Source organism: Oratosquilla oratoria, chromosome 15, assembly GCF_046742065.1.
Source record: "Oratosquilla oratoria isolate Oo_2021 chromosome 15, ASM4674206v1, whole genome shotgun sequence".
In the NCBI taxonomy this organism is placed as follows: Eukaryota; Metazoa; Arthropoda; class Malacostraca; order Stomatopoda; family Squillidae; genus Oratosquilla; species Oratosquilla oratoria.
Genome location: NC_134791.1, coordinates 45,232,147 through 45,257,112, shown reverse-complemented (window position 1 = coordinate 45,257,112; position 24,966 = coordinate 45,232,147). Strand labels below are relative to the sequence as shown.

Below are 24,966 nucleotides of genomic sequence, written 5' to 3'. Positions count from 1 at the left end.
ACGGGAAGGGAGCTATGCTCCTGGTGACACGTCTTTGTATCTTTCAGCATCAAGTTTATTCTTAAAATTGTGAATAGTATTTGCATACACTTTTTTCATCTAAGTTATTCCATATATGCAGCACTCGTGTGTGTGTTTTTACCTAGTTGTATTACATGGGAAGGGAGCTATGCTCGTAGTGACCCGTCTTTGTATCTTTCAGCTTCAAGTTTTTTCTTAACCCCTTCCATACGGTGCCGCATACGTAGGCGTCATGAGGAGCAAGTGGATACGCGAGGCTGCCATATCGGCGTCTTGATTATATTTATTGTAGTTGCCCCTGCATTTTGACATTCTCTCTAAAGTGCCTTTAATCACATTTTCTATGGTTATCAAAATTCACGGGTGAAAGAGAGAACGATCGATATGAGCGGTGACTATATTTTATGATGCGAGTATTATTACGACACGTCGTATGGCTGGCAGCGGCTGCTGCCCGAGAGATTTAACCCGCAAAGTGTTTAGTACGTATATATACGTTCGGGAGGGAAAGTGTTTAGTACGTATATATACGGATCATCTTTTCTTTTACTTCACGGCACCTAAACTTGTAGAAATGGTTCAAGATGTCTTTTCTATTCCTAAATATGATTTTGAAAGCTCACTCTGATTTTTATTGTATTGCTGTGGTCTATTTCATTGAATGTATCCATGACCACGAGTGATTTATTGAAGAAATAGGTATTTTTATAGAAATATATCAGTGGTGTCATGATTACTTATCAATATACTCAAAATCCTGTTTAGTAGATCAGCTATTTTTATATTATTCCAACTTGAATAGCAATTTCAAGGTATTTTGTGTTCATGCGTAGAGTCATCGTCGGTTGTGTTGGCACCCCTGCGGCGTGATAAGCCGGCCATGCATGCTATCCAGACGCACTGTCACATCTTCCCTGCTCGCACGTGTTATCCTGCACCATGCCCCGGGGCTTGACATCGGCGGAAATAGAGAGTGTTCTTTATGACGATAATGTCACAGTTACAGGATTTTTTTCCCCCATGGCCGTTTATAAATAGGTAAACTTGAAAGTTTAGAGGTACAGGAATTTCCCCCCTATGGCCGTTTATAATAAGGAAACCTGAAAGTTTACAGGCACAGGATTTTTTTCCCCTATGGCCATGGGATGCGTATTTGCGTGTTCAACAGTTTACAAAGGATTACAAAGGCGGAGCATGCCGACAGGAGACCTTTTGGTCCATTACTAGGTCGGATGTGGGAAATATATATATATATATATATATATATATATATATATATATATATATATATATATATGTATCTGAATAAAAAAAAAAAAAAAAACTGGTCGGCAGTTGTAGGTACATTAGCCAATACACTTTTCCCTATGTAAGCATCAATTGCCACATTATCTGTGCTGTGTTTCATTCACATGTGCGTTCATATTCACTCATTCATTTCTGCCTCGGAACCTGAGTCCTTAGTTTCCCAGCCGTACGGATTTTCATGGGATATGCTACAGTCCAGAGGTAATACACAATTATCTCTTAGATATACTTGTAAAATTGGGATGTTATGTGAACTGTACAGTAGCAGAGCAATACCAAATTGGTCGGCAGCAAATGCAAAGACACGGAAGCTACATAATAAATGGGAAAATGTGTGGGGTACCACACCCCACACAGCAGGCAGGCGAGAGCGGGCGGGCTGTGGTATGCAGGAGTACCAACATAAAAAACATCAAATTGGTATAATGGCTTATTTGAGCAGCTGTGTACAATTTTTTTGTTGTTGGTGTTAGAAAACATGTTATGCTTGTCCAATGAAGGGATAATATTGTGCTACTTATATACACATACAGAAAATGTAGTCTGTACGAGCGCGATAAATTTGGTACTATGATATGACTATAGAAAGGCTAGACAAACAATCCTAAGATATATTTTACAAGAAACTCAAACTAAACAATATATAGTCACGGAAGAAGCATTCAAAGTGTGTCGGAAATAATAAATAAGAAGCGGAGATTGCATAGTACTATTCCACATGTTTCGTCTTACGCAGCACCACTCTAGTATTGCAGCCAGGCGTGAAAGGAATCACAGGAAATGACAGCCTACAGGAAACACTCAGATATCGCATTTATATTGTTGAAATCAGCTATTTTTTTCCAATTTTATTAGACAATAATATTATTTGGCCAAAATCCAACCCCACGTGACCTGTTTCACTCCTATAAAGCAACACTGTACGGGTTAAGGCCCGTACTGAAGAGGTTAAAATCTTGAATAGTATTTGTACACACTGTTTCTTTATCCGAGTTATTCCATATACAGGTAAACGTCGACTTACGATGGCCGCGACTTACGATTGTTCGACTTTACGATGACGATATGATAATTTAACCCCTTCCATACGGTGCCGCACACGTAGGCGTCATGAGGAGCAAGTGGATTCGCGACGCTGCCATATCGGCGTCTTTATTATATTTATTGTAGTCGCCCCTGTGTTTTTACATTCTCTCAAATGTGACCTAAATCCCATTCTCTGTGGTTTTCAAAATTCGCGGGTGAAAGAGAGAACGATCGATATAAGCGGTGACTATATTTTATGATGCGAGTATTATTACGTCACGTCGTACGGCTGGCATTGGCTGCTGCCCGCGAGATTTAAGGTCCGTACTGAAAATACATATTATAGTGTTTGAATATGGTAAAAAGGATAAAAATAATTAAATAAACTACTGTACATGTTTAATAGGCTATATTCAGTATCTCTGGTGGTTAATATACAGGTAGGCTAGGTACAGTGACCACATAACAGTGATACACAAATTGGGGATCGACTTACGATGAAATCGTCTTACGATGGCTCTATCGAAACCTAATGCCATCGTAAGTCGACGTTTACCTGTATACAGAACTCTGTGTGGGAAGCTATTCTTTTTCCGATCTCTTCCATAGTCATCCTTTTTGAGTTTCTTTTCATGACCTCTTGTTTTTCCATTGTCATTTTTTAGTAAATCATTCCAGTCAAGGATTTCCATTCCTTTCATGATTCTAAATATAGACAGTAGATCACCTCTTTCTCTTCTCTGCTCTAGTATTGGTAGTTCCAATTTTGATCATCTTTGTTCATATGTTAAATTGGAAAGAGCTGGTGCCAACTTTGTTGTTGCTCTCTGTATTCTTTCTAGTTTTCTTATATTCTTTTTAGTACTGGGTGTCCATAGTGTCGCTGCATATTCCAGCTTTGGTCTAATCAATGTAACTAATATTTTTTTTAATAATTTCTTCATCCAAGTAGTCAAATGCCACTTTCATTGACCTTAATAGGTTGTAGGTTTCACTGACTATTTTGTTTATATGTTTATCCGGTGTCATGTCTTTGCTGATTAATACTCCAAGGTCCCTTTCCGAGTGCATTTTTTTTTTTTTTCACTAATTTTCAGGTGCTAAGATAAGAGGGAGGGTGGAGGGGTGTGGAGTGTATTCAGGGATGGAATGGGTGGGAATGATTTTATGCCTTTTTCTTTTTGGCTACCCCCCTTGTAAGGGGGAAAAAGCCTTGGTATATGTATGTACCAATTTTGTAATTTTTTGAAATTCTGTTTTTCCTTTTTCCAAACTCCATTATGCTACACTTCTTGATACTGAAGTTCACTTCCCACTTTTGAGTCCATTTCCAGATTTTGTCCAGGTCTGATTGTCACGAATCACAGCCCTCTTCTGTTATTACTTTCTTTAATATTTTTGCGTCATCTGCGAGGAAATTCATATAACATTCAACTCCTTCACCCATGTTGTTAATGTATATGGCAAACATGATTGGAGCCTGCACTGACCCTTTTGGAACATCACTTATTATTTCTTCCCATTTCGAGTATTTGTCTCTAGTTACTACTCTCATTTTTCTCCCAGTCAGGAAATCTTCCATTCATTCCAATAATTTACCTACGATGCCACATATTGATTCTAATTTTCTTATTAATTTCTTGTGTTGTACTTTGTCAAATGCATTTTGTAGGTCTAGATAGGCATAGTCTGCCCATCCATCCCTCTCATCTATTATATCTATTAGTCTCGAGTAGAAGCAGATTAGGTTTGTTGTACATGATCTTGTCTAAATCCAAATTGGCTTGGGTGTAGTATAGATTTTTCTTCCAGGTGTTTAACCCATCTACTTCTGACCACTTTTTCACATATTTTAGCTACTGTGCTTGTTTGGGAGATCGGTCTATAGTTAGTTGGATTTTCCTTTTTTCCTCCTTTGTATATTGGTACTATGTTTACATTTTTCCAATTTTGTGGTACCTTACCTTCTTTGAGCAAGCATTTGATTATAATGTGTATTTTATCTATTAACTCCTCTACGCACTCCTTCAATATCCATTTTGCAATTCCATCCGGACCATGCGATTTTCTGCCATCAAGGTTCTTTATTTGGTCGCTGATTTTCTTCTTTGTTACAGTTATTTCCTTCATTGGGGGGGATTTCTGTCTCTCTGTTCCCTCACAGTTAGGTGTGTTCTCAATTGTGAAAACCGATTTTAAGTGGTTGCTCATAACTTCTGTCATTTCTTGTTCTTCTGTGTATTCATGACTTCCTTGGCACAACTTTTCTATTTCTTGTTTGTTTTTTAGTTTACCGTTCACATATTTATAAAATAGTTTCGGTTCTTCCTTGCATTTTTCTATTATTTTCTTTTCATAATTTCTCTTTTCTTCTCTGCGTATTTTTACATAATCATTTCTTAGTTTGATGTATGTTTGCCATTTGCTCTCTCTTTTTTTTTTTTTTTTTCCAGGCTTTGTCTCTTTTATCCTTGGCTTCACTACATTTTTTGTTGTACCAGTTCTTTAAATATATGCTTTCTTGCTTTTATATTAGTATGTATGAGAAAAAATTTGACACAGCCCGAAGGGATTTCTCCCCCATCTTCTCTTTTTCTGCATGTGGGGATGGAGAGGGGGGTTGCCGAATTTATGAAGCAGCCTTGCTGTGGATGTGCTATGTCTTGCAACACTGCTTCTGACCCAGGGCAGTGGACAGGATGTAGGGATGACCCATCATCCAGGAGGTGCCAAGATAAGGGGGAGGGAGGAGGGGAGTGGAATATGTAGGGAATGAAATGGGTGGGAGTGGTTTCTATGCCTTTTTGGCTACCCTCCGTGTAAGGGGGAAAAAGCCTTTGGTATAGGTATGTTCTTGCTTTTGTTGTGGAACATATTGTGTCACACCCTCATTATAAATTTATTTTAGTATGTTTCATTGCTCTTCCATCCTTGTTTCTTTATTTAGGAATTTTTCCCCAGTTTGCATTACGAAAGAATTTTTTAAGTTTCTCAAAATTCGTTTTGTTGTACATTGGTCTTCCTATTCTATGTTTCTCATTTCTTCTTAGGTCTATTTGCTCTTTTAGTTTGAATTCTATTAGTACATGGTCACTCTTTCCTATTTCCTATTGTCTACAATTTCAGGTTCTGATGTAAGTATTAAATCCAGTCTCGAAGGTTCCTCATTGTGTCTGTATTTGGTATTTTCCTTTATCCACTGAGTCATTGTGTATTCAATGGTCATATCAAGTAGCATGCTGCCCCATATGTCCTCTCCACCCTTAACTGTCATTTCTTCCCAACATATTTTGAGTTAAAATCACCCCTAATTACTGTATTTCCTCTTTCAGTATATCAGTTTATGTTTAGAATCTTCAAGCAATTTGGAATGATCGTGTTATTGTCCAGGCCTGTTTTAGGAGGAACATACGCTACTACAAATTTTCTACTTTTCATGTGGTTGTTTTCTATTTTCATCATTATTGATTCTACATGTTTTTTTTTCCTTTTGTTAACTTTGTCACATTTAACCCCTTCAATATGGGCCAAAGTCTCACAGGCAGCATTAGCTGCCAGACGTGCGATGTTGCGTCATAATACTCGCATTATAAAAAATAAAGTTACCGCTGTATTGCTCGTTCTCTTTCACCCGTGAATTTTGATAACCATAGAAAATATGATGAAGCCAGTTTACAGAGTATGGGGGTCACGCAGGTACAACTACAATATATATAATCAAGACGCCGACATTGGCATCCACTTGCTTATGATGCCTACGTAGGCGTCATCGTATCGAAGGGGTTAAGTCTTTCTTAGTCAGAAATAGTACTTCTCCTCCTTGTTTCTCCTTTCTATTCTTCATCCAGCAGTTGTATAGACCTTGTCCCATAGTGTTAGGTGGTAGATTCCCTTTAAGTTTAGTTTCTACTATTCCCATTATGTCCGGCTTTTCTGATGCCAGGTAATCATTTAGTTCATTCATCTATGTTGGTATAGGCTAATTTTAATTTCTTTCTCATCTTTTTCTGTCTGTTTTGTTTCCTTTTTTGTGATATAACATTTTCTCAGCCTCAGGTCCACCACTTTCCAAAAAAAAAAATCATTCTTTTCAGTCTCGGTTATTTTTTAATTTTTTTCTTTCTCTTCATTTCTAAGCTCCTTTTCTTTTTCTTTTTAACTCATTTCTTTCTTTCTCCATACGTGTTTGTGATTTTCACTATTTGCTAGTTTTGCTGTTCTGGATAGACCTCTGCTATCATTTGTGACCTAAGTTTTACTTTTAGTGGCCTATATTGTTTTTCTTTTTTTCATCTGAGTATCTACCCATCCTATGTTTCCTTGATTTCTTTATCCAGGGTTTGATTCTCCTCTTGAATCTCCTTCAGAATCTCTTTTTCTTCTCTTTCTCTCTGATACCTAAGAACATCATGTTTTTCTTTAATACCATAGATCACAATGCATCTTTTTATGTCATCTGTATCCCTAACCAAATTTCCTTTCTCTTTTATCACTTGGATTACCGTTTCCTTCGCATTCTACTTAAGGGGGTACGCGACACCTGGAGGTCATTTTCTAAACTATTTAGAGTAAAGAGCTGAAACTTCTCAGGTAAATAGGTATCCATGTTGCCTACATTTTAGGTGAAACAGAATGATGTATGTACACATGTATGTATACCAGTACCGACATTTAAAAGTGCACAGCACCATAATACGTGGACCAATTTGTTTTATATTTTGGCTATTAGTCAGTAGGCACACCTAGGGCCGGTCATTGAGTAATTGAACAATTTCCTTTATACTTTTGCATACAGGCATTTCAATTTTAATGTCAGGCAAAAATCGTGAAAAATAAAAAAAATTTGGTCTCGTTTCCATTATTACTCCGAACTCTTTCATCCTATTCAAAATATTCGAATTATCGGCCCTAGCAGTTACTAAAAGTAATATTCCCTGTAAGTTTCATCTAAATCTGATGTATTTTAGATTTTTTATGATTAAAAAAGAAGTAAAAAAATATCGAACAGAGATATGGCAACTTGAAATATAGATATATCTGTACCTTGCTTATAGTTTCACCAATTTGACTGATTTTTTCATGGCTTAATTCTTATTATATAATGAGTAAGTACAGTAAAAATCATCAACATATTTTAATTATAAGTACTTTAAATACTGAAAAACTAAAGTATAAGTATATCACAGTAGTGACGACGCACAGACGACACCATCATATAATTTGCTTTTTTGCACCTTTGGCGGTTTCTTCATATGAAACCTCACTGCTGGGGGTCTTCAGGGTATCTAAATCATTGGAAAGAGGTTTATTTTCCAGCAGTGGGCGCCTTCTCTTTCCTCATCAGATTCCCCTCACCAATCTATGTTGGTAGGGCACCCCCTCCAGCATCATATGATGTCCCTTCTTCTCTCTTCTTCCTGTATAGCCTTGATCTTTTTCCTCTTGCTTTCTTCTTTGGATTTAATCTTCCTCTTTGAATTGTTTAGTCTAATGTTGTCCTTTACCTCTGTCACTGTCACAGAGGTGCAGGTGAGGGCGGTGGAGTGAGAGGTGGTGAGGTCTTGCCTAGTCGTCTTTGACTGCTTGCCATCTTTAACTGCTGTTTTTTGTCATTGTGGATGTTCTTTTGTTCTTTTTGCTACCCATGATGACTGTACTAAAGAGTAATATGTACTAGCTAAAGTAATAGATTGCAATGAGAGCTCATGAGACATGCGCACATTTCCTTTCAGAGCTAGCCGGTAACTGACGCTTAGCTTCGCTCAAAGTTGGCAAAACTTCTCCCTCCACCTTCCTCCCTTCCCCTCCACCATCGTACTGGCCATTGAAGCACTGGGCGAGCGTAAATTCAATCAAATTTCAACGTTATTCGATGCGCCTGAAGGTCCTAAATGGCACGCCTCTGTCTAGTGTGGGTTGCGCCTTTAACTCTGTCCCTTTAAACCTCACCAAGACCTTTAAATTGTGCGCGACTGGAAAATTATTTGTCGGGATTTATTTCTAAATGGTATACGAACATTTTGAACACAGTTTTGAAAAATGCCATATCTTGACCAAATTCACCCCCCCAGGTGTCGCGTACCCCCTTAACTTGTTGTTCCACTATTTCCTTAATGATCTTTTGACTTTCCTGTTCCACTTTCCACTATTTCTTTATTTCTTGAAAGTTATTTCCTTTAATCATTTCTTCCACTCTCTCAGTCACTGCCTGTATTTGGTCTTTCATCTCTTTCTTTAATGCCTTATTCCTATTCATATCTTCATTTTTCAGTCTTATATTTTCTCCCATTATCCTATTCAATTCCATTTTCAATTCATCTATTTCTCTATTATTATATTTTCTTCATTGGCTTTTCTTAATATAACTACTTCCTTATATATACTTTTGCATTCACTTTTCAGTTCAATTATTTTATCTAAACATTCATTTGTTTATCTATTTCTTAAAATATTTTTAAACCTGGGTTCACTATCTATGTCTAGCCCTCTATATATATATTACTATTTTCTCTATTAAATCCCAAGAAGACACCTCTATCCAACCTTTGGTATGTTTTTGGGGTCTCATTCAGACACATTCTTTTTTTAATTACACCAAGTGGGGACTATTGTACTCAAGTCAAGACATCACTTTGCAGTTTCCTTGTCACTGAATTCTTTGTTTCATCCATTGTTGTCACTGATCGTGTAAGTATAATAATTGAACTAAGATACAAAGACTACATTTCGGTCACATTAACTCCGACACTCCCTTCCCGTATGTAAACAACCAGGCAGCTGTTGGTTGGTTCCAAAATCGTTCCAAAACCATTCATCTTCAACTCGCTAAACAGCGGTTCGGAGCATATTTTGGGACGTCCTTTGATCGCTGCTCGATACTGTGTGTGTGTTTTTCCCAATACACTCAAACTTTAAATTTAAGAGAGGCAGAAATTTAAAAGTTGAAGTGTGTTTGAGAAGTATGGTAGGGGTTAAGGTAGGATAATGTGAGAAATGAGGTTAGGAGAGTAGGGGCAGAAAAGGAGATGTTAGATAGGGCTGATGAAAGAGTATTGGGATGGTTTGAAAACTTGGAAATAACAAGAAGAAAGATTAGCAAAAGAGGTGTGGATAGAGTGAACTTTGGGGACAACCAAGGGCGAGATGGATGGATAGGATAAAAGGGGCAAGTAGAAAATGGTTGTGTATGGGTGATATTTTGATGCAGCCTGAAGGGATTTCTCCCCATGTTCTCTATTTTCAGCATGAGGAGACAAAGAGGGAGGGTGGCTGATTAACCCCTTCCATACGGTGCCGCACACGTAGGCGTCATGGACTTAGATCTCGGTGGCAGCAGGCAATGCCAGCCGTACGACGTGTCGTAATAATACTCGCATCATAAAATATAGTCACCGCTTATATCGATCGTTCTCTCTTCACCCGTGAATTTTGATAACCATAGAAAATGCGATTACAAAAGAATTAGAAAGAATGTCATTATGGAGGGGCGACTACAATAAATATAATCAAGACGCCGATATGGCAGCCTCGCGAATACACTCGCTTCCCATGACGCCTACGTGTGCGGCACCGTATGGAAGGGGTTAAGTGAAGCAGACCTGCTCTGGCTGTGCTGTGTCTTGCTTTATTGCTTCTGACCTTGGCAGTGGCCAGGATCATCCACAAAGAGCTAACATAAGAGGGAAACAAGGGTGATGGATGGAAGTGGGTGCATGCTTTGACTGGCTACTTCTCTTATGTGGGGGAAGAAGCCCTTGGTATAGGTTGATAGATGCATTCAGCCCTCAATTCAATGGACCCTCATTTGATGGATGGCAGTGAAACGGGTAGGAGTGGTTACATTTCTTGACCTAGCTACCTCCCAGGATATATATATATTTTCAATGCAACATACAGTGATTCAGAATAAATTCCTCAGTCCCCCCAGATAATGTTATATGAAGAACATTTCTTTGCAATCCTTGATAAATCTAATTACCTCATGCATCACATCATCCAATGGTTGTATGTGGATGATGATGTGATGCATGAGGTGGAATGGGTGGGAGGATGGGGGGTGAGGTAGTATGTGTGAACAAAATTTAACGCAGCCCGAAGGGATTTCTCCCTGTCTTCTCCTTTTATGCATGGGGGGAGGGAGAGGGGGGGGGGGTTGCCAATTTAATGAAGCAGTCTTGCTGTGGATGTGCTGTGCCTTGCGACACTGCCTCTGACCCAGGGTAGTAGACAAGGTGCAAGGATGACCCATCATCCAGGAGGTGCTAAGATGGGAAGGAGGGTGGAGGGGAGTGGAGTGTATTTAGGGATGGAATGGGTGGGAATGATTTTATGCCTTTTTCTTTTTGGCTACCTCCCTTGAAAGGGGGAAAAAGCCTTGGTATATGTATGTATAAATAAGTTGAATTTATCATATCTATTGGTGTGATGTTACCCCTTTTAGATCAAAGGATGGGTTTATATGTGTGATATGTGCGTGTGGTGTGAATGTGATGGCAAATGTACAGAATGGGTGAGATGAGGAGGGAGACTTGGCACCCCTGTCTGCAGGGGCACTGGCACCAGGGGGGATGCAGGTTTGGGGCATCTGGGATGCCAGTGCTTTTGGGAGATTGTGAGGTGTAGGGTGTGTGAGAGTGAAGTGAATGAGTGTACAAAAATAGGGGACTGGGTAGCTACATTAGATTTAGTAAACAGGATTAGAATGGAGCAAGTGAGAGGGAGAAGCCATCAATGAAGCAAAAAGGAAGAAGGATACTCAACGTAAGGTGAGTAGGAAGGAGTGTTTTCTGATTTCCCACCACAAGCTAATGAAGTGCATACCCTACATCATGGCAGAGGCTGGGAGTGCTGGCAGAGAATCCCTGCAACTTGGGCCTATAGACATCAGGCCTTTCGACAGGAATGGGGACATGGTGGTGTGGCTTAAGAAAGCAAAGTTAGTGACTGAACTGATTAATGTCAGGATTGTAGCAAGCCTAATAGCACTCATTTGAAAGGCATTGCACTAGCAATTTACCTCAAAATGTTGGAGGCCGATCAAAAGGACATGGCTGAAAGAGGCTTTTGCAAAGAATATGTTCAATGTATATGGTTGGTTATCCAAATTATGATGGTGCTGGCAAGCAAGCAGATGTATTTGCTAATGAACTGTGGAGGCTGGCAGGACTAATTGAGTGGAAAGATACTGGGTTGGAGCAGGCAGTTAAGTTGGCATTTGTGCATGGGTTTCTTGACAACATATCTGCAGAATTACAACAGAAAACAGACATCAAAATAGCATGGACACCTTGATAGCACATACTAGAATTCTGACAAGTGCAGGAAGAAGCAGGCACCTGGTCACAATGACACCTGAATGCCTCTCTGCAGCTACAGCTGTACAACAGTATCATTGGCACGAGACACTTGGCCGAAGATAGGGAAAACCTCAAGAGTTCATGGGTGACTCTAGCACATGCAGGTAGGTGCCTGTGATGATGAAGTGTTTCAACTGTGGGTGAAGGGGCCACTTTGCCAGGGACTGTGGAGAGATGCCAGGGCAGACACTATTTCATAAATTTTTGTGAACCAGGGCATATTGCAAAACATTGTGACCAGGGAAATGGATGTGGGGGCTCTTGTGCCAGCAGTCGGCCCCATGATGTAGAAAAGGCGTTCCCTGATATTTTGCCAATGTGGAAGTCTGAGTGGGAGGAAGACAAGCAAGTGGATTTGTGGATACTGGCTGCTCAACCATGATTCTAATGGCTGACCTAGTTGAAGGATTTAGAAGGGAAGACATATGTCTTGTGACAGTCAATGGAAAGGAAGCAAGATGTGAAGGTTTTCAGGAGGTAGAACTTGTGGTGGGGGGCACCCAGTTAAGACTGAGGGTATTTGTCCTCAGAGCGATTATGGATGGAATTGGAGTGGTGGTAGGGAGGGATACAATCAGACTGTTGGGTGAATTTAAGTTTACTGATGGCCAGGTGAAGCTTAAGTGGGCAAATGGCCAGAGGAACAGGAACCACTGAGCACCACCAAGGGACATAGGAATGATGGTGTGGGCAGAAGAGAGCAGTGTTACTGTAGAGCATAATCATGATGAGATGCCCGTATGGGGAGGCACGTGATGAACAAAGTGGATAGAGCAGCACCTTACATGACTGAGGGTGAAGTGGCATCTAAAGGGATGAGTGCCTATGTTGAGCAACAGAATCAGTTGCTATGAACACAAAAACTTTGCCAACAGGATAGTGGAGCGACACTACCGCACCATTAAGACCATCACCAAGTTGGCACTAATGTCACTTGAAAAGGCAGTTATCTGGTATAATACAAACCCAAGGTCAGGACAAGACAAAGAATCAGTCCCCCAGGCCATATTCAAGTACAAGTGGCAACATTCAAGCATAGTGCTGACACTGCCAACTAAAGTTGGAGGAACTGCATCAGTGTAAGTGGTAGAGGTGTGGGTGAAACTGCACACTAACAAATGCACCTTGCAGTGGGCAAGGGGTGTTGTGATAGTTGTGAATTTGCAGAGCAATGTTTCTGTAAAAGGAATGTTGTGGCATATCTTGGATCTATGTCAGGCAATTCACAGCAGGGAGAGCAACACAGTGTTGACATGGCAGAAGGAGACACAACACTAAGGTGACCACAGTGAAACAGACATCTTCCAGGATGGTTAGAGGACTATGACATGGGTGATGAGGGAGATGATCTGGAGATCAGAGGGGTGTGTGGTGTGAATGTGATGGACTAATGTACAGAAATTATATGGGGGGGGGGCATCGGCACCCTAGACTGTGGGGGCACTGGCACCCACCCCCAAAGGTTTGTTGTGTCTGGGACAATAGTGCTTTTGGGAGGTTGCATGGTGTGGGAGTGAAGCTCAAAGAATGTGAGTGTGCAAAAATAGGGGACCAGGTAGCTAGATTAGATTTAGTGAATAGGATCAGAATGGAATGAGAGGGAGAAGCCGTCAACAAAGTATAAGGAAGAAGGATACTCAATGTAAGGTATGTAGGAAAGTGTTTTCTGATTTCCCACTAGTGTGTTTACTTAATTGTAGTTATATATCACTTACCTCTTTCTTCTGGACTTTCTTCCTCTTCACTTTCTTCTTCCTCAGGCTCTTGTAGTGCTCTAGGAAGTTCACCACCTTCTATTTGGATCCTAAAAAAATAATAATGATTTTACAAGGACAGAAGACAGGGGTGAATGGAGAATGGTTGTATATGGAAAATGTTGTGATGCATGAGGTGGATAGGACGGGGGAATGGGAGTGAGGTAGTGTGTGTGAGCAAAAATTTTGACGCAGCCCGAAGGGATTTCTCCCTGTCCTCTCCTTTATATGGGGGGACGGAGAGGGGGGGGTCGCCGATTTATTGAAGCGGCCTTGCTGTGGATGTGCTGTGTCCTGCGACACTGCTTCTGACCCAGGGCAGTGGACAGGGTGCAGGGATGACCCGTCATCTAGGAGGTGCTAAGATGGGAGGGAGGGTGGAGGGGTGTGGTGTGTTTTCGGGGATGAAATGGGTGGGAATGTTTTTGTGCCTTGTCCTTTTTGGCTACCCCCCTGGTAAGGGGGAAAAAAGCCTTGGTATATGTATGTACAATCAATGAATTAATCCACTGCCTTTGGACTTGCATGACACCCACAGATGCAAGGTAAGAAGCAAATTTTGAAAAGAATTAAAAAGATTCTCTGGAAGGAAGTGAAAAGAGTAAAGGGTTGAGTCTGGTAGAGAAAAGGATATAGGGTCCAGACAGACAGATGTAAATTAAAGTAAAAGCAGTGAGGGAAAGATGAAAAGAGTATTTCAAAGAATTATTGAATACGGAGGATGACAGGGATGAACTGATTGTGTCGGTAGGAATTACTTAGAAAACGAGTTTGATGAGCACAAAAATTGACAGGGCTGTTGGAATAGACGAGATACAAAAAGCATTAAAAAATGAACGGTGGTAAGGCACCCGAGTCATATGGATGTCACATGAAAGAAGAAACAGTTATATACCTAGGTCTCTTAATCAAAATCCTTACTTTCTAGCTAAAAGATCTGCATCTAATCCATCTGCTTCATCCCCTGAAATATTCTCTTCTGTGGCATAGTTATATGGCGTCTTTGGTTCTTCAATTTTCATATGACCATAATCTTTGTCTTTGGGATGATGGGTGGCTAGGATATTCATTTCGTCCCATTTTGTTCCTTTGGACAATCTGTAATGAAATGCAATAAACAGTACATCTTTTAGACACAAATACAATCACATAAAGCTAATGTACATGCTATCTATACCTTCTAATTTCTCATTTTTTAATCAATTTATTTCCAACAGAACCTTTTAATGGCATTTAATAGTAAATAAATCAAGAACAAAAAATAAATAAATAAATAAAGTAAGATTAAAAATTAAATAAATAAATAAACCTTTATCAACCATGCAACTCCCCATTTCAGAAAGGATGTGTCAATATGAAATACTCATTAAAATGAATGGCCAAATCCTTTCAATGAAAAAGAATCCAAATTCTATGCCTCACTGGACATGTATTCCTAGGGGGGGGGGGGGACACTTCATCCAGATTCAACCTACCTCTCCTTGTGTCCTGATCTTCAATTTGAATTATATTTAAAACCTGTTCTGTACATTCGTTTTATCCACATTTATTACCTGAAAATGGTGGTATAAGTCCACCAAAAGCTTGTATTTTACATTTTTATAATGTTGTTTTTTCATACAACACCATGGATCTTGGAAACCTAGTATACCTCCTTTTGAATCATAAACACACCATTCAGAGAATTGAGAAAATCACTAAAAAGATAGTGGTCTTCAATCAAATGTGACAACTTACTACCCATTTATACCAACATATATGTATATATTCATATGTGTGTGTAAATATATATATATACATATATATATATGTATATATATACACACATATATATATATGTATATATATTTATATATATGTTGAGACATTCTGACAGGTTGATGTAAGCGGAATAGGAAACACAGGAGTCTTAGTCTTGAGTTTATTCCTGACTAGTTTAGTCAGGAATAAACTCAAGACTAAGACTCCTGTGTTTCCTATTCCGCTTACATTTATATATATATATATTTATATATGCAAAATAACCACAGAAGAGAAACTTGAAGACAGTAAGTACTTTCGTATATTCAATATACGAAAGTACTTAAGGCCTACAAGTTTCTCTCCTCCTATGGTTATTTTGCTTTTTCATATCATGGTGATGTGATTGCTTGCACGCATATATATATATATATATATATATATATATATATATATATATATATATATATATATATATATATATATATATACACATACATTGTTGCATAAGTGAGATGGTAATATAACACTGGAAACAATGCAAAGAAATTAAAAGTAGCATATGCTAGTGTAGATGGTTTACTATTGGCCAAGTTGAAGATAAATGACTATTAGGTGGTAAATGATCCTAATATAATGTGCAAGAAATACTGATCAACAACTGGGGAATAATACATATAAGGAGAGGAGACAGAAAAGTGCTGCCCCAGGGCAAAGTTCTCAGTGATGTCAACCCCCCCCCCCCCACCATCACCACTTCCCATCTCCACCATCCTTTACAGCCTGTTTTAGCCATTGGCTCGCAAAATAATTAATCAGGTTTTAAAAAGGTTATTTAATGTCCCTATTGCAAAAAGGATAAGGGAAAAAATTTCATATTCTGTCGATTCTAATGCTAAATTCATATATTATGGTAAAATATTCAGGGTTTCTTTGACCTTTTTCATTATAATAATTTTGTCAGCCTTGTGGGCAGCATGTCCAGACTAGAATTGCCCCCCCCCCTAAATGTGCCACCCCATGTGAGGGCCCTGTGGGTAGTGGGGTTGGTGGGTAACTGTTGTGGGAAACAGCCTAACAGTGGAAGTAAACCAATGGGCCAAATTGAGGAGAACTCATGGTGGCAAATATCCCCTTCCCAAGACAAGAGATTGGAATGAAGCCAATACCATAAACATGTGCAGACATACATGAAATATACCCCAAGAAGGAACCATACATGAATTTGAAGCAAGTTACAACAACTGGAGAATTAAGAGACAGGACCTCATGAGTTTTGTTCCTTTTCTGTACACTAGAATTAGGTAAAAACACACGCACAAGGATACAAACATAAACAATAAATGAACAAAGTCTGATAATTGAAAATTAAGGACATGGCCCATGTTGGACCCATACATGAATATGAAGCTAGGTATGATCAATTGGCGAGTGAGAGACTGGACCCCTAGAGTATCATTACTTTCTTGTATACTACAATTAGGTAAATACACACTCTACTGAACAAAGTAACATATTAACATAACCCTTGTGGGAGACATAAATTGCAATGAGGTCATCTGGGAGGAGTGGGAAGCAACTTGTTAAAGCAAATTCATGGGGCAATACCCATTTCATAATGCAATGGGGATCACAATGACCCAATGGGTAAAAAAGGGGGGAACTCAAGTAAGAGGGGATGACATTCTATAAAGTTAATCTTACTACTTTCCAAAGAACCACACATTGGCTTATTAAAATATCTTTTTCCTACAGGAAAAAGCAACCCAGTAACATTTAATTTCAGTTGGTAGGTGAGTAAATAGCATCAAGGTATGAACTGTACAGGCAAGGTAGATTCAATTTTGGGAAGTCATTTCTCAAGCTTGAGGAAAATCTTTGAAGAAACAAACTGGGAGGAATTCATGAATACCACTGGAACTCAAAGGAAATGGGAAATATTTCTTTACATTTATAACTTGGGGAGGGGCCATCATGCTGAACTTGCCAGAGGTCACACTGCCACCTGAGAAAGGACAGAGTGCTGATGAAGAAAAAGCCCCCTACATGGACACAAAGCCACCTGGATGCAAATCAACACACAAACTGTACCTGCACAAGGAGATGTGACCCTGCGGGGCTGGTACCTGGTCTCCGGATCAGGTCCACAAACAATCAATCAATCCGTTGCCTAGGTCTCGCTTGCAGGAAACCCTCAGCTCCCAGGTAACCAGAAACAACTTGGGGATGAATGAACATGTGCCAAGGATTAGTGGAAAGAAAAAGTGAAAACAAGACTTGTTCAATAAAAAGTGTAGGATAGCTTAAAAAGCCAGACATTGCTTAGGGATAATGGAGAAAGAAGGACCAAGAGAACAAATGAAGCATACAAACAAGTTAGAAATGACTGTACAAGTATCCACAGAGAAGGGAATTTTCAAAAGTTTTCCATAGGCACAAGTGATGATGGTCCAACACTGTTTTACAGGTTTGCCAATGGCAAATTGAGATACAGGGAAGGAAATGTCCAGACAATAGTGGGTGATGAGGTATTTGAGGAGGATTCAGCTCAGACAGAACTAATCAAAATTTCCAATCTATCTTCACAATGGAGAGTGGTTCTGTAGAGGAAGAAGAGATAAGCAATAATTTAATTTTAAAGATATAAGCATGGAAGGTGCTCAGTCCTTTGGGCTCAATGGATGTGAGACAAGCTTAAAGAATATAGCAAGGGGCTGTCATAATGTGCCAGCAAATAGATGCCGTGCTGGCCAGGAGGAAGGCAGAAAATAAAGGGAAGACCCTTGTTATTTAATCAAGCCATTGCCAACTCCAGACCACAACATACATATACCAAAGGCGTTTTCCCCCAACACAGGGGGTAGCCGAAAAGAAAAAGGCATAGAAACCACTCCCACCCGTTCCATTTCCTATATATTCCACTCCCCTCCACCCTCCTCCCTCCCTCTTGTCTTGGCACCTCCTGGATGATGGGTCATCCCTGCATCCTGTCCACTACCCTGGGTCAGAAGCAGTGTCGCAAGACACAGCACATCCACAGCAAAGCTGCTTCATAAATTCGGTGACCCCCCCCCCTCTCCGTCCCCCCCATGCAGAAAATGTGAAGACGGGGAGAAATCCCTTTGGGCTGTGTCAAATTTTTTCTCATACCTACTTCCTCACCCCCTATCCCCCACCCACTCCCCCTCATGCATCACAGCATCAAAGGATTACAAAGGCGGAGCATGCCGACAGGAGACCTTTTGGTCCATATCTAGGTCGGATGCGAAAAAAATCATAATAATAATAAAATAATAAACAAAAACTGTAACAATGTAAATAACAAAATACATAAATAAATGCATAGGTATAGTTACATAATAAACCAACAGGTAAATAGTAAATAATTATAAATTGACATATAACTAATAATGAATGAAAATCAGACAGACCAATGATAACAAAACAAAAACAAATAATATAAAATAAATTATAATCAATACAGCATCTTGCTTAGGTGTTTATCTAAATGATTCTTAAAGCTTCGAACTGAACTACATTGCACTACCTGTGCAGGAAGTCTATTCCATTCATTAACTACATGGTTGGCAAAGTTGTTTCTACCTACTTCCAAATTGAATCTATTTCCGGACAGTTGAGACCATTGTTTCTTGTCTGATTCTCATTCAATGTGAAAATTTTGTCACTTTTGATGTCAATTCCCTTTAGAATCTTAAAGACCTGTATCAAGTCACCTCTGAAATCTACGCTTTTTAGGGAAAACAGATTCATATGTTTTAGTCGATTTTCGTATGATTTATTTTTGATATTTGGAATCAGTTTTGTGGCTCGCCGTTGTACTTTTTCCAGTCTGTCAATGTCTTTTATGAGATTCGGTGACCATACGGAAACAGCATATTCTAAATGTGGACGAACTAACGATTTATATAGCTTGTTAATGAGTGATGGACTTTTGAAATCAAAAGATCACGCAATCAGTCCTAGAATCTTATTTGCTTTCTCAGAGGCTGAAATACACTGCTTGGATGGTTTGAGGTCCATACTGATAATTACGCCGAGATCTTTTTCACTATCCACTTTTGTTAACGAATTTCCAAATAACTTGTAATCGTACTTACTGTTATTTTTACCTATGTGCATTACCTTGCATTTACTTGTGTTAAATTTCATTAGCCACTTTTCAGACCATTGCTGTAATTTATCTAAATCTTCTTGAATATCTAATTCACCCCTATCTTCTGTCCTCTCCTGTCCTTCCTCCACAGACATTCCTCTCTTTTGTAATGCTCCTTTCACCCCATCCATCCATCTCTTCCTAGGACGCCCCCTCATATTCACTCCTGCCACCTCTGCCTTCCACACTTCTTTTACTAATCTTTCTTCACTCATTCTTTCCATGTGTCCAAACCATCCCAATACTCTTTCATCAAACCTATCCCCCAACTCCCTTTCCACCCGTTCTCCTCCTCACCTCATTTCTCACTCTATCCAGCCTAGTAACCCCTATCATACTTCTCAGGAACCTCGTCTCAAACACATTCAAACTCTTCCTCTCTTATGTTCCTTTCTGAAATACTCTGGAGAAATCATATATGCCTTTAATATTTCACTCTTAATCTGATCATAATCATATATACCATCTCTAGATTTTATCATTGCTGACCAGAGGTCCTTTCTCCATCTGAATTGTTTTGTTATGCCTTTGAATGTAGAAAACAACATTTCTGGTTCCCTTTCACTAAATTTGGGGGTAAGCTGACTTGCTTTTAAGACAATATCCTCTACACTTCTCTCATTACTCACCAAAGTTGACCATTGCACAAGATGTCCTACTCCAACCCTATTTGTTTCCCTTTGAGAGACTGTCTCCTGTAGACCTCACTACATGATTCAACTCTAGGTTCCCCACTTATCCTATTTCCATTCCTATTATCTACCATGTCATAATATCTTCCTCTTTCCCATGTAAGTCTTTAATTTTCAGTTCTAACTTCCTCCATGTAATATCTCTCTCTTACTCTTGGTAATCTTTCACTCCTGTTATCCCCCATACTATAATGTCTGTCCAGTACCTGTAGAGATTCCTCAAAACCATGAAACTGTGCCCTCTGTCTTAGATTTATTTCCTTTTGTCTCTCATCTCTATATTCATCACCTATTTTGGCCTCACTCCTACTGTCTCCATCATAATATATCTCTACTACCTGTGGAAATCCTTTTGAAGTTGTGATTGTTGTCTATACAGACGCTCCTCAACTTACGTTTTAGTTACATTCCGAACGGCCGAACGTAAGTTGAAAATGAAATTAAGTTGTTACTGTACAGACGCTCCTCTACTTACGTTCATTCGTTTTACGTTTTTTTGATTTTACGTTTGAACTGACTAAAAAAAATGGTAAAAAAAAAATTTTTTTAGTGAATTTTTTAGTTTAGCGCGCTCTCCGTAGTTCAAACGATACTTATGCATGACGCTGCATCCATTGTTTACATGGCACAAATGACAGACTGAACGTGCCTTGCCTCCTCCTCCACCATCTCAATTTATGTTGCTTGAATTTAATTTATTTGAAATTAATTTTACAGTAAACTCGCTCTTATCCGAACGCGTTTTAACCGAATAATCGCATTAACCGAACATTTTCTCAATATGGGAGCCATCGCTTCAACCGAACGTATTTGGATCTCAACCGAATATTCAACCACGCCGCTGCCTCTTCCGCCACCCCCGTGCCACCCGCGAGCTTCACTAAGTGCTCACACGGTGGCAGTACACTCCATGTTTACACCCGATCGTCTGTTTATACTCTATAGAATATGTTTATGAACTATTATAAGCATTTCCATGTGTATGTTAAGTTTACAGGTACAAATATTGCAGCCGACATTACCGCATAAAACTCCACGGGAACGAAACATACAAAGTAGGATTAACCGAACATTTCGGTTAATCGAACATTTCGGTTAATCGGACGTTTCGGTTAATCGGACATTTCGGTTAATCGGACATTTCGGTTAATCGGACATTTCTAATCCCCCTTGGAGTTCGGATAAGTGGAAGTTTACTGTATTTTACAATGTTGTGTATAATTAATGATTTAGGGATGTTTTATAAGATACGGTAATAGAATTTACGGATGTATAGTACAGTATGAACGGTCATACATTACTAGAATGTGCATTAACAACTTACGTTCGGCCGTTCGGAGCGTAACTAAAACGTAAGTTGAGGAGCGTCTGTACTATACATCCGTAAATTCTATTACCGTATCTTACTAAACACCCCTAAATAATTAATTATACACATTACATTGTAAAATAATAACATTAATTTCAAATAAATTAAATTCAAGCAACATAAATTGAGATGGTGGAGGAGGAGGAGGAGGAGGAGGAGGAGGAGGCAAGGCACTTTCAGTCTGTCGTTTGTGCAATGTAAACAATGGACGCAGCGTCATGCGTAAGTATCGTTTGAACTACGGAGAGCGCGCTAAACTAAAAAATTCACTCAAAAAATTTTTTTTACAATTTTTTTTTTACAGTCAGTTCAAACGTAAAATCGAAAAAACGTAAAACGAATGAACGTAAGTAGAGGAGCGTCTGTACTACTTGAAGTGCTCGAGTGAGACATTCTCCTTTTTTATTCATATGCCTATCATAGGTAAACAACAAAAATGGCAGATGCACTTCTGTTTCTACGATAGATCAGTTTTTAATTCACTTGATGACCTAAATTCTCTACTTTTCTTCCTATTTCATCTCAAGTGTTTTGCACACACCAATTATTTCATCCGGTGAAGAAGAAAAATTTATCTAGGTGAGAAGGTCCACATGTCACAGACTAGCATTTGTATTTGAGTTGATGTATCAAACCTGGCCATGATTTGAGCAGTTCCTTCAATCCAGTAGCTAGTGTAGCTATTTGCCTTCTATTTGGATTTTTCTATCTTAACCCCTTCCATACGGTGCCACACACGTAGGCGTCATGGACTTAGATCTCGGTGGCAGCAGCCAATACCAGCCGTACGACGTGTCGTAATAATACTCGCATCATAAAATATAGTCACCGCTTATATCGATCGTTCTCTCTTCATCCGTGAATTTTGATAACCATAGAAAATGCGATTACAAAAGTATTAGAAAGAATGTCATTATGGAGGGGCGACTACAATAAATATAATCAAGACGCCGATATGGCAGCCTCGCGAATACACTCGCTCCCCATGACGCCTACGTGTGCGGCACCGTATGGAAGGGGTTAACTGGAATATACATACATATATATATACACATAAACTGATGAGGACTGTGAAGCACTGCAAGAAGACCTAAATAGGGTATGGAAATGGAGTCAGAAATGGGAAGTGGACTTTAATACGAAGAAGTGTAGCCTAATGGAGTTTGGAAAAAGCAAAAACAGAATATCAGGAAAATATACAATTGGAACCAAAGAAGTAAAGAAAGTAGGATCCGAAAAAGATTTGGGAGTAATTATCACGAACGACTTGTCCTATGATATACAGATTAACAAAATTGTCGGGGAGACTTACAACTTGCTAAGATCAATAAAAGTGGCGTTTACATACTTGGACGAAGACATGATGAAAAAAATATTGGTTACATTGATAAGGCCTAGATTAGAGTATGCAGCGACATTGTGGTCCCCCAGTACCAAAAAGAATATAAAGAAAATAGAAAGAATCCAAAGAGCAGCTACAAAAATGGCACCTGCACTTGCAAACCTATCATACGAAGAGAGATTGGCTAAACTGGAGTTACCGACACTGGAGCAAAGAAGAGAGAGAGGTGACCTATTGACCATCTACAGAATCATGAGAGGCACAGAGGTACTCGATAGTGAGAACTTACTTAACTGGGACAAAAGAAACACAAGAGGACATGGAAAGAAAATAAAAAAACATAGCTATAGAAGAGAACTGAAAAAAAACAGTTTTCCTCATAGAGTTTTGGACACTTGGAACAAACTGCACAATGAAATAGTATGCGCAAAAACCATTCATGAGTTTAAAAACAAACTAGACACTGCAAGATACAAAGGCGGGACAACACGAGCATAGCTCCCCTTCCCGCAAAATACAACTAGGTAAATATATAAAAGGGAGAGAGATGGATGAAGTGCAAAAACTATTTAATTTACACAATATAAAAATACAAGTTTTAACTTACACTAAAACAGAGGGTAGCTATTTGCCTTCTATTTGGATTTTTCTATCTTAACTGGAATATACATACATATATATATACACATATATAAAAGGGAGAGAGATGGATGAAGTGCAAAAACTATTTAATTTACACAATATAAAAATACAAGTTTTAACTTACACTAAAACAGAGGGTATGAACAGGGTGCAAGTGTGGGAGTCAGAGAGAGATGACACGGCTGGCATCCCTTCTTTATATGAGGACACAGGTGCCAATGGCAGGTGCCAATTTGTTGCATCTACAAGCCTACTCTATTTCTATTTACCTGGCTTCACACAATCCATCCACTTCTTTATTTTTGTGTGAAGGTTTACAAATCATTAATTTCTAGTTATCTAGACTAATAGAAGATGCTACTTCTTCACATCATCATTGTTATGATGACCTCCGACCTCAGTCATAAAGTGCCCAATTTGTGTACTCCTCTACCACTGGTACTGCAACTGGAACACTTTATAAGGGGTAGCCTAATCCCATTTCATATCTTATCATCTATGATAACCTACTAGTTACACATTTACATTAAGGATGGCGAGCAAACATGGCTCTTGCTAGGATGTGGTTTATGGTGCCACACACCCACATCTTTGTGTTATTGTGATACATCATGAAACACGAGAACTCAGTCCATTCTTTCTGCTAGGGAAGAGCCTACTGTTTCTTCTTACGCGGAAATCCATACACCGTTCATAACTCACTCTCACAATCTGAGAAATCGTACCACACTTACCTAAAAATTCTTCTTTCTCTCAGTGCAAACCAGTGTCTATTTTTCAGTATTATGTACTTTTAGGTTAAATATGCATTATACATGTATTTTTATTTGTGTACCTTACACATCTGTCATCACAAATTGCAATTAGTATTAAGTTGTCATAGTCTTAGGTTTTGCTCCTGTCTTCATAAAACCATTAGGAACTAGGTTTAGGATTGAAAAGTCACTGATGACAGCGATGACAGTATCACCTAGCAATATTGTACTGCACTGTATTATAACGTAAGATAAAATAGTTGCCTGCACTCAGAAATATGGATTCAAGAGATAAGAAATATGTGAAGGAACAAGCCATATCAAAACTGACAACACACCGAGGTAATCACTCAGCACAACAATAAGCCATGATGAAAGATGTATAAGGAATACACAGAACTCAGAATGCCAAAATCTAAAGTTAGAATAGAATCAATTATAAAGTACTGTATAACAAAGGTCAGATAAATTAGTCAGAAATAAAGTATCATATATTATGTTATAATAAAGACAATGGTGACAATGTAGAATGTAAAAAGTCTGTTAGGAAGTAGAAAGAATAGAAGAACTTAGAGAAATTGGTAACTCAATGAGTCTTAATTATAGGATAGACAGGAAGAGGGAGAGAAAGAGAGGATCAAACAGATTTAGGGTGTTGATCTAGGGCTATAGGAACTTGTGCACTAACTTAAATGTGACTAAATTATATTTCTACAAGAATGTGTCCGAGTGTGGTTTACAATTGTGTTGTATTGTATTTACTTTGAAGTGTTTGAAAAATGTTGGA

At 38.9% G+C, this 24,966-nt stretch overlaps 1 protein-coding gene across 1 annotated transcript in view; it reads right to left on the bottom strand.

The window, feature by feature from the left end:
* Positions 1 to 24,966, bottom strand: part of LOC143033432 (protein phosphatase inhibitor 2-like) — a 39,012-nt gene that overhangs the window by 2,911 nt on the left and 11,135 nt on the right. Inside the window, exons 2-3 of the mRNA XM_076198865.1 lie at positions 14,387 to 14,563; positions 13,427 to 13,515 (exon numbers count right to left, since the gene is read on the bottom strand). Coding sequence (XP_076054980.1) covers positions 13,427 to 13,515; positions 14,387 to 14,563 — 266 coding nt within the window. The remainder of the gene's footprint in view (positions 1 to 13,426; positions 13,516 to 14,386; positions 14,564 to 24,966) is intronic.